The 17,591-nt window shown below is 42.7% G+C and overlaps 1 protein-coding gene across 3 annotated transcripts in view; it reads left to right on the top strand.

Annotated features, from left to right (window-relative positions):
• Nucleotides 1-17,591, top strand: part of CENPT (centromere protein T) — a 121,765-nt gene that overhangs the window by 84,327 nt on the left and 19,847 nt on the right. For 2 of the 3 annotated variants that reach the window (XM_088471838.1, XM_088471839.1), the window contains exons 11-14: nt 2,716-2,858; nt 4,328-5,419; nt 6,404-6,500; nt 15,154-15,315. In XM_088471838.1, coding sequence (XP_088327964.1) covers nt 2,716-2,858; nt 4,328-5,419; nt 6,404-6,500; nt 15,154-15,315 — 1,494 coding nt within the window. The remainder of the gene's footprint in view (nt 1-2,715; nt 2,859-4,327; nt 5,420-6,403; nt 6,501-15,153; nt 15,316-17,591) is intronic. The other variant, XM_088471840.1, reaches the window with a different exon arrangement.

Below are 17,591 nucleotides of genomic sequence, written 5' to 3'. Positions count from 1 at the left end.
GCTGCCCACATATAGATCTCTCTCTCTCTCTCTCTCTCTCTCTCTCTCTCTATCTATCTATCTATATATATATATATATATATATATATATATATATATATACACTCACTCACTACCCCCACCCCCCTGACGGATTACTCATGTCAGGCAAGGACACGTCTGTAATTATCAAGCTATCTTTTACAGTCTTATATATTTAGAGTTTTCTGTCGTACTTCTATATATATCTAAGAGATGCATATATAGAGAGATATCTATAGATATAGAGGATTAGGGTCTGTGACATTTCATAAGTCTTCAAGGATTTTGTGGAGTAGATTAACATGTAATGTGAACATTGTCATATTAGTAACGAGTCACCATACTAAACGTTGCCCTTCTCATAAACCGTGATCGATTCCCTGATCTAGACATCTCCCTACATCTGTCTGTTGGATCATGTGCTGGCAATCCTAATGGGCTATACATAAATCTACCAGCCCCCCCTCACATGGCATCTTCTCAGACAAATAATTAAACCTACAGCTGGACATTACACCAGGGTCATTCGCAGGCCGCCATGCTGGTAATTAAAAGAAATGCACTTAATAAACAGAAAAGGTAACATGTTGCCTAATATCTCGTGATCCATCCGTAACATAATTACAACAACTTCCATGCATCTAGCTAAATGTACAAATGCACTATCCCCCTGGGTCCCGAGTATGGGTAGATACTGAATCTGCCTCTCTTCTGATCTCTTTCATATCAAGTTTCCTTTGCTCCCCTCATTCACTTTGGTCAATTGTCTGTATCCAGTGGGTCAACTTGTCACTTTTCATTTGGTCCCCTTGCAAAAAGATTTATAACTTGGCTTCTGTCTCATCCCTATTGATTCCATTCTGGATTAACTCTGAGTTTCTCTCAGGTACTAACCCCACTGGGTTTTCCTATTCAATATGCCTCCAATGTTTGCTTTCTTAATGACCTGTGAGTTTGAAGAAATCTCTTTACCTTCTCTGTTATACAGGACAAAACTTAATTTCCCGACTTCTACATTCCGCCAATTCCTCCAGATTCAACATTTTCCCAAATGTCAGGGCCAGATTCTCTGCAAGATCCCTCAGCTCATTTGATGAGCTTTGCCACCATGGCTCGACATCCAGGGGCCTCATGTCTTCTCTCCACCATTATGCCTTCACGTTACCAAGCTAGAGTAAACTTACTCATATATGGAGACATACAGTAGGTGGAGAGCTGGATGCGGGTATTTGGTCCTGGGTAGGAAATTCTTCTAAATATTAAAGAGAATGCATTCAAGATACTCATTCGGTGATAACTAGTCCCAACCGTACTTTGTAAAATATTGATGAACAGCATTCGTACAGATTCCTTGACTTCTTTCCATAAGACATGGGATCCCTGGATCCAGTATCATCGCCTCTTCTCTTTGCTGTGTTGAAGTCATTCTGTTTTTAGTTTGGTGGTTCTTTTTCCTCTCCCATGTTGCTATTACAGGTTGAGTCTCCCATATACTAAATTCTTGGGACCAGTAGTGTTTTGGAGTTTTTGCATACCATAATGAGATATCTTGGGGATGGGACCAAAGTCTAAACACAAAATGCATTTATTTTTCGTATACAGCTTATACACATAGCCTAAAAGTAATCTTATTAAATTTTTTTGCTAATTTTGTGCACAAGACAAAGTTTGTGTACATTGAACGCTCTGAAAGCAAAGGTGTCACTATCTCAGTCGACACTCAAAACATTTAAGATTTTGGATCATATCGAATAAAGGAGACTCAACCTGTAAAATGAATCGCTAGAAAGGTTCTCCCGCTCCGTATACCATTCCCGTCCCTCTTTTCCTCCCAAGTCCTCTTCTCCTGTTGAACCTGATTTATATTTCTCCTGTGCACTGGAGTTCTATCGGTTTGTGTTACAGGTATAAGAGTTGTCTGAGGCCGGTGTAATACAATTGACTTTATTTTTTAAAAAATATTTCAAACTTTGTTTCAATACACATACATGTACAGTAGATGTAGAGATGCTACAAAGTAAGATATTTATTGTAACAAAATAATTAAAATAACATTACATGTAATCCAGTTCTGCACAATATGGAACCTAATATTGGCTGTGGCAGAGGTGTAACAGGTGTCACATTCATTACAAACCTCCCTGCATGGCATATTTTCATTACTTTGGCGCTGGAATCATTTGTTACTGGAAGCAGCGAGTGTCACGTAATACAAGTGAGTACATACTAAAAAGTTGTAGGGTGACGTTTCCAGAATAGACCTGTTTATACCAGCAAGATGTCACTTCCTTCTGCTTGCCAATAGCAGCGATGACCCTTTGGGATCAGTCTGCTACTTTTGTGGGTATCATAACTGTATCATGTATATGTTGTAAAGCTTATATGGCTTGTAACCTCCTATATCCTACATTGTTTATGAACAGTATGTATTTTGCACAGAAATTGTATATGCACTTTGTAAGGTGCTTCAGACGCTTTGTGGCGCTCTATAAATAAGATGTATGTATTCATACAAAGTAACCTTGCCTAAATTAATGTATAGCAAAATTGAAAAAAACTTCAGTTACTAACTATTTAGTGCCCAAGTGCCTTGAATATTTCTTCTTCCTTAATTCCTTTAATTTATTTTCATTCAGTTTTCAAATCAACATGTTTGACAACTTCTATGAGAAACTATTTTTCACTTCCTTTCAGATCTCTGGAGAATAAGCTGGATATTTCATCTATACCACAGTCCACATACAAGAGCGGTCTCCTCCGCAGGCCAAACAAAATGTTCTTAGTTTCTCTGCGTGACTTTGAGCAAGGAGTGGAAGACAAATATCGGAAATTAAAAGGTAAATTATTTAATTTTGGACATTAATTTTTTTTTGTCCTAACACTGCATGTATACTTAAATGTAACCCTTGCATGTGCTGCATGTATACTTAAATGTAACCCCTTTGCTGCTAATTAATGAATGGAACTCATCCTAAGCACTGCAGATGTTCAAACAGAGGGAGGAATCTTGCCTAAAATTTAAGAAATAGGACAGAGGGTATTAAAACTGCTCTCTATCCTGGCACCCATAAACTTGGACGTAACCTCATTTAAAAGAGGGGAGTTTCCTCTTTCAGTTTTGTGACTCCTGAGATCATGTGTGATCACCAGAGAACACCCCATACACTGCAGAAATCTTTATGAAGCCCAGGGATAGGGGGATCTCTCTCTCTGTAAACTCAGAGGTACCCTTATTTGAAAATCGGAGAGTTCCCTCTTTCAATTTATGTAGCCTCTTAAGTGGTTATTGTCGTAATAAGAAGTAGTTATTATTCAAGAAGTCAAACGTAGAAAATGAAGCACACAAAGAAGGCCGAAAGTCTCATCACTCAGGCTTTTGTCAAGGCAACCTGCTCCTTTCTGGCATTAGTCTCCCTTCTATCCATCCTAAATACAGTACAAAGACTGATCTTTCTCTCATGCTGTTCCACATTCACTGATCCTCTTTGCAAATTACTGTCACCGTGCATCCTCTCAGAAAATAAATCTCTCTACTTGAGCCTACCATACTCTCAACTTACTACCCCACTACTGTCCAATCTCCACTCTCAGCCACACTCCTCTTGTCTCAGCCCTGCCCTTTTTCACCCAAATGTAAGTTCTAACACAAGCCAGGCTCTCACTACCAGGGGCATTTTAAGAGAGGAGGGGTTCTGTGTGCAGAAAACTCCATGCGGGCCCCCTCCTCTCTGTGGCGCAGTAGACTTTGGCATTATGCCAGAGTCTATTTTGCATGTGCAGGTCTCCGGTAACATTGCACCTGAACCATGGTACCAGAGACAGCTCTACTGAGCATGCGGAAATCTCCCGGAAAATTGCTTCAGCACCCTTTATAGATACGCCAATGCTCACTACCCTTTTGTTTTTATGTGTATTTCTTTTGTGTATCTTGCGTATCCTAGATTTTGTGCATTCCCTACTGGCTCCCCTGTGGTATCTTAGAAATCAATACCATTAATAAAAATACATTTAATGTTGTCAGGGCTTAAAATATGGGAGACCTTCTGGAGTGTCCTATGACTGTTTCTTTAAAGTTTTTGAAAAAAAAAATTAGAATGTAAGAAATCCGATGTGAATCATCTCAGTCGTGGAAAGGATTAAAGTCTCTGAAAACATAATTTAGCAATATTTGAAACAAGAATTAAAAATGTAAATTCATTGGGAAAAAATATCCTGCAATACATAGAAATATGCACGCTGAACCAGCAAATATATACAATCGCTGTACATTCAATTTATGTCATTGGATTGATTTTTTTTTTCACAGGCTCCCAAGAATGCTTTATCGAATCTATCGCAGAAGATAAAGCAGATTATTCATCAAATGAGGTGGCTCAGATGGACACAGCGTTGTATGCACAGCCTTTACTTAAGGAAATCACCACTCCTAATTCAGACAAAACCCATCAGAGAAAAAACAAAAATGGTGTTTCAGCAAACAATGAAAGGGAAGAAGCAGGGGGCGTCTTTGCGGAAAATGAAAGGGGAGAAACGGTGGACGTTTTTGAGAGCTATCAAAGTGACGAAGCAGAGGATGTTATTGCAAATTATGAAAGTGAAAAAGCAGAGGACGTTATAGCGAGCAATGAAAATGAAGAAGCAGAGGACATTCTAGCGAGCAATGAAAATGAAGAAGCAGAGGACGTTATAGCCAGCAATGAAAGTGAAGAAGCAGAGGACGTTATAGCCAGCAATGAAAGTGAAGAAGCAGAGGACGTTCTAGTGAGTGATGAAAGTGAAGAAGCAGAGGACGTTCTACTGAGTGATGAAAGTGAAGAAGCAGAGGACGTTAAAGCCAGCCATGAAAATGAAGAAGCAGAGGACGTTCTAGTGAGTGATGAAAGTGAAGAAGCAGAGGACGTTCTAGTGAGTGATGAAAGTGAAAAAGCAGAGGATGCTATTGCGAGTGAGGAAAGAGAAGAAGCAGAGGACATTCTAGTGAGTGAGGAAAGAGAAGAAGCAGAGGACATTTTAGCAGAAACAGATACAGTAAGCGTGAATGTTCAACCCAAACGTCCAGATCAAAGCATAAAAAAATCTGAAGCATTGATGAAATCCCCTACAGGCATTAGATCAAATGGTGGCGAAAGTGAAGAAATTGACCCTGACATCATGGATGTTGAAAGTAGTGTACAGTATGAACAGAACCAGTCCAGTGTAATTGGGAGTGGAAAGTTAAGTGGGCTGAATACATCTTCTCCCAAGATGCAGAATTCAAGGCGTAATGAAGGAAATAGTCATCAAACTGCACAATCCATAAATGTGGCTGTATTGTCTGTACCAGGAAAGGAAGATACTTATGATTCGTCACATAACAGCACTAGTGGCAACTTGCTTGCACAGAGTCACATTGGTATTGGTGAGTTTTAGGATATTTTTGTGCATTGAGTTTAGTTACAGTTGGTCTTATTTATTGTTTTGGCGAGATAAGAGTGTGCCTTTCAGTGGGTAATGATCTAATATGTATTTGGAAAAATGTGATCCCTCCAGTGTTCAGTACATGGATATGATAGGTCAAATGATGGGTTATCTTAAGTAAAGTTCAGATTTTCTGGTGACAAGGAGTCCTTGTACTCCTTGCATTTAGTCTTGCCAGACTTCCTCTGGGGACCTCTGAGGAAGTTGGGTAAGATGAAACGTGTTGGAACCTTGCTCCTGGCCTCTCCTGGAAGTGGACTCTGGTGTACAAGGACTCCTTGTCACCAAAAAATGTACATAAGATAACCCATCATTTTACCTATAATATCCACGTACCAAACTCTAGAGGTGTCACCCGGAACTTTATATTGATATGCCACTACTATTCCACTATCTGGTATGCAGTCCATTATTGTTAGTTTATGAGATCTGCATTCACAAAGTACTACATTATATTGCTTTCTCTCTTCATTGTGGGTACATGCGAGCCTACACAAGCTCTTCAGCTGTAAACAAGAACCAAAAATCTATCCTATGAAACCTCATAAGTGGATGTCAAATAAACGTTGAAGTTTTTTTTATTTGGTACGCACATAATTTACCTTGCACCTCACTATAAAATCCTTAATACTTACTACACTATCAGGCTCATGTTTTCTAACTTTCCACAGAACATCTAAATTGTATTTGAGCATATGTTGCATGTTAAAAATATCATCATGCGTCTTTTTGTGGTCAGCATTGGTCACGTGTTACTTACTGTACCTTGTCCATATTTGCTCGCACATTTCAACCCATCTTCTGCCTTCCTATACACATGGAGCCGAAATGTGCCCCAGTAGCCATAACGATGGATTGGTACAGTAGGAGAAATGGTCTTACTCTGCATGGGCGCCTTTGTGATGATAACGTCTGACTTTTTCAGGTGACTCCACTTTGAAAAATAAGAAAACAATGAACAAGCACCTTATATTCACAGGACCAGTTGAAACTCCCAGTTATATTAAGAATGCTCGCTTTACGTAAGTATATACTGCTTATTAGATTTATCATAGTTTGGTAATGTATGTTTTGTATTTATATAACATGATTATGATGTCTGCCATGTCACATTCGTTGGATACTATTAGCAGTTTGTCCAAGATGCATGATGAATTCCGTTAGAGAAAAAAAGGTTAATTTGTCTGATCACCATCAACTGTTGTCTGTGACCTTATCCTACATATTGCTACTCTATGGCAGTATAACAACTTATCCCATGTTCATGACATAGGATGGAAACCACTTATTTACTGTACTTCTAATCAATGACGGCCAAGGTGATGCAAATTGAGTTTAACAAAAAAGTTTCAGATTAAATTAATCGTTAGTGGTTAAAGCTCACTGGCAGTTTTTATTGCATCTTCTGTGCTCGGTCATTATGGACAGTGAGATGTAGGGTGAATAATACCTATTAAAGGGAAATGTACAGACTATACACATCACTTTGGGAGTTTACAAAACAAAAATAAACAGATTATCGCAGCAGGGATAATAATTTTTTTCATGATTATCCCTGCTATGTACTAAATGTAACTCACGGACAGCAGTAACAATATCCGCTGTCCCTTTTGGATTCACCGTGTTGTGGTGGATGGGCAGGCATTTTTGGCCAAGTACTGTATGTGCGAAGAACCTCATTTATGTTAATTGTTGAGCTTTTCATAATTATTTTGACTATCAATACTCTTAGTGTGTGCACCTGCATTTTCTTTTTCCTGCATAGCATTTCATAACCCCTTATGTTTTAAAATAGTTTGTGCAGTCCAAACCTCCCTTAATCTATTTTTCCTACTTTATGTACCCACACACACACACTTTTGTCATAAGCCAATTAACCTACCAGTATATTTTTGGACTGTGGGAAGAAACCCACGCAAACACAGGGAGAACATGCAAACTCCAATCAGAGCCTTTGTGGCAATTGAACTTGAGACCTCAGTGCTGTGATGCAGTTATGGCAAACACTATGCCAATCGTGCTGCCTAGATGCGATCTGTTGTAATTCCAATACGTATTGCTTATTAGTACCCTAGGTAAAGTTAGTGTATAGTATAACATAACGTAATATTTATAATCGCCTCGGCCTGATTTATGATCGCAGCCAGACTTCTGGTACATAAGTAACATTACATGGCAGGCTCTATATATGAAAATAATGGTCTTCACAACTATTGCTGAAAATAGATATCCTCTAATATGAAACTGTCCTATTTGTAGTACTGGCCATCAAATTAAGGGGTCTATGGACTAAGCCTTGAAGAGTGAGAAAGCGGATGGAGATAAAGTGCCAATCAGTCAGCTCCTAACTGTAATTTTCAAATTTTATGGCTCCATGTACTAAGCCTTGGATGAAGATAGTGAACGGAGATAAAGTACCTGCCAATCAGCTCCCAACTGCCATGTCACAGCCTTTGTTTGAAAAATGACAGGAGCTGGTTAGTTGGTACATTATGCCTGTTCACTTTATCTCCATTCTAGGCTTAGTAAATATACCCCACAGCCTGTAAAGTGACAGGAGCTGATTGGTTGGTACTTTATCTCCGTCCGCGTTTTCTGTCCAAGGTTTATGGGTCTATGTACTAAGCCTTGGAGAGACCGTGGATGAAGATAAAGTACCAACCAATCAGTTTCTAACTGTCACTTTACAGGCTGTGTTTGAAAAAGGACAGTTAGGTGCTGATTGGTTGGCACCTTATCTCCATCCACTTTATCTCTCTCCAAGACTTAGTAAATAGATCTTTTAGTACATAGCCCCCTTATACACAAGCAGCCAAATATTTGACCAAACATGGCCAAAGCATTTGAAACTGCACTACTTGTAGTAATCAGTGTGTGTGTATGCATGTACAGTGCATCCGGAAAATATTCACAGCGCGTCACCTTTTCCACATTTTGTTATGTTACAGCCTTATTCCAAAATGGAATAAATTAATTTTTCTCCTCAAAATTCTACACACAATACCCCATAATGACAACATATAAAAAGTTTTTTTTGAGATTTTTCCAAATGTAATTAAAAAAAAAAAAAAAACAACTAAGAAATCACATGTACATAAGTATTCACAGCCTATGCCATGAAGCTCAAAATTGAGCTCAGGTGCATCCTGTTTCCACTGCTCATCCTTGAGATGTTCCTACGGCTTAATTGGCGTCCACCTGTGATAAATTCAGTTGATTGGACATGATTTTGAAAGGCACACACTTGTCTATATAAGGTCCCACACTTGACAGTACATGTCAGAGCACAAACCAAGCATGAAGTCCAAGGAATTGTCTCTAGACCTCCGAGACAGGATTGTCTCGAGGCACATATCTGGGGAAGGGTACAGAAAAATATCTGCTGCTTTGAAAGTCTCAATGAGCACAGTTGCCTCCATCATCTGTAAATGGAAGAAGTTCGGAACCACCAGGACTCTTCCTACAGTTGGCCGGCCATTTAAACTGAACGATCAGGGGAGAAGGGCCCTAGTCAGGGTGGTGACCAAGAACCTGATGGTCACTCTGTCAGAGCTACAGCATTCCTCTGTGGAGAGAGGAGAACCTTCCAGAAGGACAACCATCTCTGCAGCAATCCACCAATCAGGCCTGGATGGTAGAGTGGCCAGACGGAAGCCACTCCTTTAGTAAAAAGCACATGGCAGCCCGCCTGGAGTTTGCCAACATGCACCTGAAGGACTGACCATGAGAAACAAAATTCTCTGGTCTGATGAGACAAAGATTGAACTCTTTGGCGTGAATGCCAGGCATCATGTTTGGAGGAAACCAGGCACCGCTCATCACCAGGCCAATACCATCCCTATAGTGAAGCATGGTGGGGGCAGCATCATGCTGTGGGGATGTTTTTCAGTGGCAGGAACTGGGAGACTAGTCAGGATAAAGGGAAAGATGAATGCAGCAATGTACAGGGACATCCTGGATGAAAACCTGCTCCAGAGCACTCTTGACCTCAGACTGGGGCGACGGTTCATCTTTCACCAGGACAACGACCCTAAGCACACAGCCAAGTTATCAAGGGAGTGGCTTCAGGTCAACTCTGTGAATGTCCTTGAGTGACCCAGCCAGAGCCCAGACTTGAATCCGATTGCTTCCCATCCAACCTGATGGAGCTTGAGAGATGCTGCAAAGAGGAATGAGTGAAACTGCCCATAGATAGGTGTTCCAAGCTTGTGGTATCATATTCAAAAAGACTTGAGGATGTACTTGCTGCCAAAGGTGCATCAAAAAACTATTGAGCAAAGGTTGTGAATACTTATGTACATGTGATTTCTTAGTTGTTGTTGTTTTTTTATTAAATTTGCAAAAATCTCAAATAAAACTTTTTACACCTTGTTATTACGGGGTATTATGTGTAGAATTTTGAAGAGAAAAATTAATTTATGCCACTTTGGAATAAGGCTGTAACATAACAAAATGTGAAAAAAGCGACGTGCAGTGAATACTCTCCGGATGCACTGTATGTATCTTTTTGTGTATGTGTATATATATATATATATATATATATATATGTATATGTGTGTGTGTATGTATATATATATATATATATATAATTTACATAATTTACATATGTTTTTGATCTCTACAAGATAAGATTTGTAGAATGAGAATTCAACCTGTGAAATTATTTTTTTTTATGTAGGATGCTACTTATTCTGCAGCACTGAAAAATAAGGGTATATGTAATTAATTCAAGTTACATTACACAGCATGAGTAACACAGATTAAAAGATTAAACAAGGGAAATGTAATACAAGTAGCTAACAAAAGTCACTTTATACAGATAAGATTAGCATAGCAGAGGACACGAAGAAGGGCATAATACAGCAAAACTGATTGGCAGAAAAGGGAGCAAACCCTGGATTAAGCAGGATGAGAAGGGGGACCGGAGGAAAGCGTGCCTTGCTTTATGAGAGCTAACATTGTAAAGGGAGTGTTTAAAGTATAAACTTGAATGACACAAGGTGGGAGAGATGGTGGGTGTGCTTAAGTGGTGGATCGGTAGAGACTTTGGTTCACAGTTCAGTTTTTAGGTAATGTCTGAAACATTGAAGGTTGGAGGAGTCTAATGCTGGGTACACACTGGCAGATATAATGACCAATCAATTGATCGGCCAATATATCTGGTGCCCGCCGGCCAGTGTGTACCCGCGATAGGTCTGTGAATGACATTCTTCAGACATATTGCATCGGCTCTGGTGCACAGCTGATGCCCAATATATCTGCAGATACAGTATATTGGGGCATCGTGCTGTGTGTACGTACGGTCTGCCAACAGCCTGTACACTGGCTGCAGAGGCCAGCGGGACGAGCTGCCAGAAGACAGATGTTTATTGTTTAGTGTCTATGAACAACCATCATCTGCAGATATATCTGTTAAGTGTGTATACATACTATATGATGTATCGTATAATAATTAGTTCCATTGCGGATCAGAACAATATATCGTACACATCGTAAAGTGTGTACATCTGATCTGTGGTTCACAAAGGGTTTTTCATTGCATCTTCCAACCTGCTGTTCTGCACAGCAGATGGGATGATGCAATTAACAACACAGTGCTGTTACATGCAGCATGTAAGGTCACATTGTGTTGTTGTTAACACCGGGTCGTGCAGTGTTATATCTCATCGCACTGAGGATGAGGTTGGAGATTTGGGGAGGGAGGGGGGTTGTGGGTTGGATGGGAAGGACAGTCTTGCAGCTGTATTAAGGAACTATTGAAGAGGAAAGGAGGTGGCTTCAATAGGCCATGAGGGTGATGATTACGATAGATAAATGTTGGCGACGTTGAGGGAGAGGAATGGCCTAATTCTGGCGATCTTCCTTTAGATGAAATAGACAGGATTGGGAGAGGACCTGGATGTGGAGCCCCTAGTAAGAAGGCTCCAGTGTTTAAAAACCGGAAGGTGGTCAAAGCAGTGTTTCCTAAATCTGAGCAGCTCACTGAGTTGGGGGTCCAACTTCTTCAGTTTGCGGATTACTGGCATCAAACAATAACAGATGCCTGGGTCCGAGAAGTTGTCTCTCAGGGGTATGCTCTCACTTTCCGGGGACATCCTCCCCAGAAGTTTTTTTTGCACAATTCCTCCATCAGGTGCAGTCAAAGTGGCCCTTCAGGAGGCCATTCACTCCCTGTTGCAGGCAGGGGTAATCATACTGGTTCCTGTGTTACAATCTATTTTTGGTTCAGAAACTGAATGGGTCTCATCGCCCTTTCTAAATCTAAAAACCCTCAACAGGTTTATCCATGTACCCAAATCCATATGAATAGTCTCCGGTCAATTATTTTGGAAATAGACCCTGGGGATTTTATGGTTTCTATGGACATTCAGGATGCGTGTCTGCGTGTTCCTATTTTACCATCCCAGCAACAATCATTTCTATGGTTTGCTGTCCTACAGCAAAATTATCAATTCCAGGCGCTGCCATTTGGCCTATCAACAGCCCCTCGGGTATTTACCGAGATAATGGCAGTCATGACGGCCTATCTCAGGCGTCAGGGAGTCTGAATACTACCATATCTGGATGACCTTCTGATATAGGCACAAACTCCAGTGGTTTTACAACACCATCTTCAGCTAACCATAGCCTGTCTACAAAAGCACGGTTGGATCGTCAATTGGAAGAAATCCTCTCTTTCCCCAACACAGCAGATGGTACATCTGGAAGCACTTCTGGACTCTCAGGCACAAAGGATCTTTCTACCAGAGGGCAAGATTGTGGCCCTATCATTGAGGGTTCGCAAACTGCTATGCAAGCGAAGGGTATCCGATGCAGGTCCTGGGATCAATGATATCCACCTTCGACATGGTGGGGTATGCTCAGTTTCATTCCAGGCTTCTGCAAAAATTGATTCTCTCCAGGTGGAATGGACAGTACCATCTAATAAAGTCCCAAAGGATCTTTCTCACTCCAGAGGTTTGTCTCTCCCTCCTGTGGTGTCTTAAGAAAGGATCATCTGGACAAAGAGCGCCCATTCTGGATTCCAAACTGGGTGCGTCTCCCCATGGATGCCAGTCTTCGCGGATGGGGGACAGTGGCAGGTCATCACACCTTTTCAGGGAAGATGAACAAATCAGGAAAGTCATCTGGCAAGAAATATTCTGGAACTGCGAGCAGTATACAAAGCACTTATGGTACAGGACTTGCTCCAAGGCAGACCGGTCCAGATCCTGTCCGACAATGCGACTACAGTGGCCTATCTTAATCATCAGGGAGGCACACGAAGTCATGTAGCAATGAAGGAAGTAACAAAGGTTCTGATTTGGGCAGAACGTCATCTTACGGCCATCTTGTCAATATTCATACTTGGAGTTCTCAATTTGGAAGCAGACTTCCTAAATCATCAGGACATACACGCCCGGGGAGTGGTCTCTACACCCGGGAGTGTTTCAGCTCTTGATGAACAAATGGGGTCTACCAGACATAGATTTCATGGCATCACGTGACAACCACAAGGTCCCCAGGTCCGGGTCCAGGTCCAGAGACCCATCAGCAGTCTTTGTGGACACACTGGCAGTAAGATGGGACTTAAAGCTGATGTATCTCTTTCCAATAATTTCCCTCCTCCCAAGAGTCCTCAGGAAATTCAAGCAGGAAGGCGGAACAGTAATACTAGTAGCTTTGGCTTGACCCTGACATCATTGGTTCACCGACATACAGAATCTATCCATAGACAGTCTGTATCCTCTTCCTCTATGGTAGGATCTGTTAACACAGAGTTCCTGTTGGCATCTGGACTTACCACGTCTGACTTTGATGGTGTAGCTCTTGAATCTTCCATCTTAAGAGCTAAAAGTTTCTCCAGTTCTGTGATTCAAACGATGCTTAGGGCACGTAAGCCTGCCTCTGCCCGTATTTATTACAGGGTGTGGCATTCTTTTTGTCAATTGTGTTCCCATGGGAAGTATGACCCTAAGGTGTTTAGAGTTTCCAGGGTACTGGCTTTTCACCAGACTGGTGTAGACCTTGGTCTCCGCCTAGCCACTTAGAGAGTGCAGGTTTCTGCATTGATAGTCTGGTTCCAAAGAAAGATTACTTAATTACCAGATGTTAGAATTTTTGTTCAGGGAGTTCTGCGAGTTCAGCCTCCTTTTGTCCCACCAGTAGCACAGTGGGATCAGTCTTTGGTACTTAAGGGGCTACAAGCTTCCTCATTTGAACTTTTGGATTTAAAATGGTTGACAGCGAAGACACTTTTTTTTCTCCTCGCTATCTCTTCTCTTCTGTACGCAGTCTCTTTGATTTGGCAGCGCTCTCTTGTCGCTCCCCATTTTTGATTTTTCACCAGAATGGAGCTGTTCTTTGTACAAGGGAGGGTTACCTCCCTAAGGTAGTGTCCAGTTTTCATGTAAATGAAGAAATTGTAGTTCCAGCTTTTCAGGCTCCAGACCTCTCGGTAGGTGAAGCTTCCCTGGATGTAGTTCGTGCTCTCCGTATCTATGTGGAGCATACAAACTCTGTTAGAAAATCAGATACTCTTTTTGTATTATATGGTTATCACAAACAAGGATGGCCAGCTAATAAGCAGACACTGGCGAGATGGCATGGCTATTTCTTAGGCGTATACACAGGCTGATCTCCCTGTCCCAAACACGGTGACAGTGCATTCTGCTCGGTCTGTAGGGCTATCGTGGGCATTCAGTTGTGGTGTCTCTGCTGAACAATTATGCAAGGCTACCATGTGGTCTTCTGTCCACACTTTTCTTAGGTTCTATGCCTTTGATACTTTTGCGCCTCAGGATGCTTCCTTTGGGTGACGAGTTCTCCTTTCTGCTCAGGAGCGCCCCCCACCCTAGGGGAACTGCTTTAGGACTTCCCACATGGTATTCTTGTGGATCCCTATGGACCCTGAAGAAGAAATAAAAAGTTATGGTAGACTTACCTTGATAACTCCTTTTCTTCGAGGTCCACAGGGCACCCACCCTCCTGGCTGCATTGGGTAAATTATCTTTCTTTTTTTTCACGGATTCCCTCATCCTGTGTGAGTTTCTGGTGTACGATTGTTCTTTCTTGTCCTCTTTCCTTCTCCTGCCTTGAGGCTTGTTTACAAAATTGAAGGCCTGGGGTTGTGGCATATATGGAGGATGACCCAAGGCATCCTGTGAGCTGAAAGATTTAACTGTTTGATGCCTGGATCTCTTCAACCACATTACCCTGTGGACCCTATGGACCTCGATGAAAAGGAGTTTACAAGGTAAGTCTGCCATAACTATAATTTTTGTAGCTTTTACACAGAATTTGGCAGACTACCAATTCCCACTGGAGCCAGCCCCGGAATCGGTATAATTTAAGAGTGTTTCCATTTTTAGGGGTTGTGTGACAATGTGTGGGCCTGATGAAGTTCAAACCTAGGCATAAAGCACAGACAGACACACTTTCTCACTTATTATAAAGATGAAGCTTTATTGCCTCAACTTTGCTAAACTTAAGCTGGGTACACACCTTAAACTGATCAATGATCTAGTAGAGCAGTGATTGGCAACAGTCAGCCCTAGAGCCACATGCACCCCCCTCCCCCGCTAATACCTGCTTTATGGACAGATTTCTTTGTTACAGCTTGTAACACTGGTTTAGTTGCCTGGAATTTGATGGTAAGGGAAATCACGGATGTATTCATTATTTTTCTTTTTAAAGGGTTAAGAATAAACCTGCTGCTGGCAAGAATATACAGAAGAAGAAAACGGTAACTACTAAGAAAGAGGGGACAGCAATTCCAGCCAGCCTAGTAAAGCAAATATTTGGCCTCCATACTAAGATGCGAGTATCCAAGGAGTCCTTAACTGAAGTGGAAAAGTGGTAAGTTTTTACCTCCATAGCATTTTTCTGAAATCAGCTTTAATTGGTTAGGCTGTGGGAATTTACGGCTCTACTGCTTTTGGAAACCCTATATATTATTTCTCTTTCCTCAAACCCGGTGGTACACTGGACCATGGGTTGTAAGTGGGAAGGTGTGGATTTGGCACTAAACACTGAAATCTATAACTCCTCCCCTCTGCAACCCCTGACTTCAGTGTACATTTAGTGCCTGTGGAGAGAGGCACGTTTTATCAGGGCTGCACTGCAGCCCTGGTTTAGCGTAGGGATTTTTTCCTTTATTTGTAATAATATGTTTATTTTTTACTATAGGTACTATGCGCTGCTTATAGCAGCGCACAGCTGGAGTGTAAAGCGGCGGTGAGAGACGCATCAAAGGGGGGATGGCGCTGAGCGCTTCCCCCATTCCACACACTCCGGTCTCTGAAGAGAGCATCTGGGCCCTGGGATAGCGCGGTGTTGTACTTGTTAGAGGTGCAGGCAGTCAGCGTCTTGCCGGGTTTCTTGTCGGTGGCTCCTGTGGGTAGATCGCCGACTACAGACCACCCGCAGGCGAGACCTACAGCGACACCACAATGGACATGCTGATCTTGGAAGCTATGCAGTGTTGGGCCTGGTTAGTACTTGGATGGGAGACCACCTGGGAATACCAGGTGCAGTAGGTAAACGCGGGTCATTCCAAGTGCTTTCCCCATTGAGGGGAGTAGTACTTGAGGGAGAAGCCTTAGGGCTTCAGTACAACTTCAAAAGTGCCTGGTAAGGAGAAGCAGTACTCAGTGTCACTGAAATTGACGGTCAATATGACAAAAAAAATCATGACTCATACTCAATAACACTGAGCGTGAGGGAGGGAATGCAGTGTCCCCTAGCCTGACTCAGAGAAAAGGATTCAACAGTAAGTACCCAAAATTCCTATTTTCTCTTTCGTATGGGCTGGGGGACACTGGACCGTGGGATATTCAAAAGCCGCCCCTATGGGAGGGAACGCTCAGATTGCCCGACCAGTGAACTGTCCGCCCAAAATGGGCATCCCCGTAGGCAAAAACATGAAACCTGTAGAACCGCACAAACGTGTGGACAGAGAACCAGGTAGCTGCGCGACAAACCTGTTCAGCCGAGGCCCTGTGACGCGCCGCCCAGGAGGCCGCCACGGCCCTAGTGGAATGAGCCAATACCCTAGCTGGTGCCGGGCATGCCGCCTCTGAGTAAGCCTTGAAATCACTGAGCGGAGCCATTTTGCAATGGTCTGCTTTGTGGCTGGCCAGCCCCATTTGTGGGCGTCGTAGAGTACCAATAGAAAGTCCGTCTTACGTAAGATCAAAGTTCTGTCTAAATAAATGCGTAGGGCCCGGACAACATCCAACAGTGAAAGATTGTCCTGCGGAACTGGGCAGTATGTACTCTAAGCTGCTCCACACCACACAATATAGGTTTTCCAAACCCTGTGGTAGCTCTGCGGGAAAACCTGCTTCCGCACTCGGAGCATGGTCCTGGTGACTGAAGGGGAAACCCTCTGGTCTTCAAGAGCCCGGTCTCAACAACCAGGCCATTAAAGCCAACTGAGGTAGGCCCTTATGACAGAATGGCCCCTGTAGCAGAAGATCTGGACGCAGAGGCAGACTCCAACCCGGCCCTGCAGCTAGCCTGAGAACCGTGGCGAATCACGACCGGTGCGGCCAGTTTGGAGCCACTAGGATGACCGAAACCTCCCTGACTCGACAGAGTACTCTTGGTAACATGGGAATTGGAAGGAAAATGTAGGCCAGACGGAAGTTCCAGGGAACTATCATGGCATCCACTGCAAATGCCAAAGGATCTCTGGACGTTGCACAAAATCGAGGGACCTTGCAATTGTGGCGAGACGCCATCAGGTCCACCTCCGGCAGCCCCCATCTCTGGACCAGCTGCTGGAAAACCTCCGGGTGGAGAGACCAGTCCCCTGGCAGGAACGTAGTCCTGCTGAGGTAGTCTGCCTCCCAATTCTCAACCCTCAGTATGAAGACAGCTGAAATTGCCGGGAGGAACGTCTCCGCCTAATAGAGAATGAGACTTGCCTTAAACGGCCCTTCTACCCTAGCTGAGGCGTCAAGGTCCAGACAGTCCAAAGACTGTCGTACTGCCATAATAAGGTCCTCTATGCCCTGACTTGACACAGAGTCTGAATCTTCCTCGTCAGGCAGAACCTCCTCTTGAAGTTCCCCCTCTTCCTCTTCTTCCTCCCCCTCGGGATCTGACTCAAACAAGACACTGGATGGAGG

Source organism: Taudactylus pleione, unplaced genomic scaffold (genome assembly GCF_031769625.1).
Source record: "Taudactylus pleione unplaced genomic scaffold, aTauple2 ptg000117l, whole genome shotgun sequence".
Lineage (NCBI taxonomy): Eukaryota > Metazoa > Chordata > Amphibia > Anura > Myobatrachidae > Taudactylus > Taudactylus pleione.
Note: the sequence above shows the minus strand (reverse complement) of the source record. Positions and strands in the feature narration are given on the sequence as shown.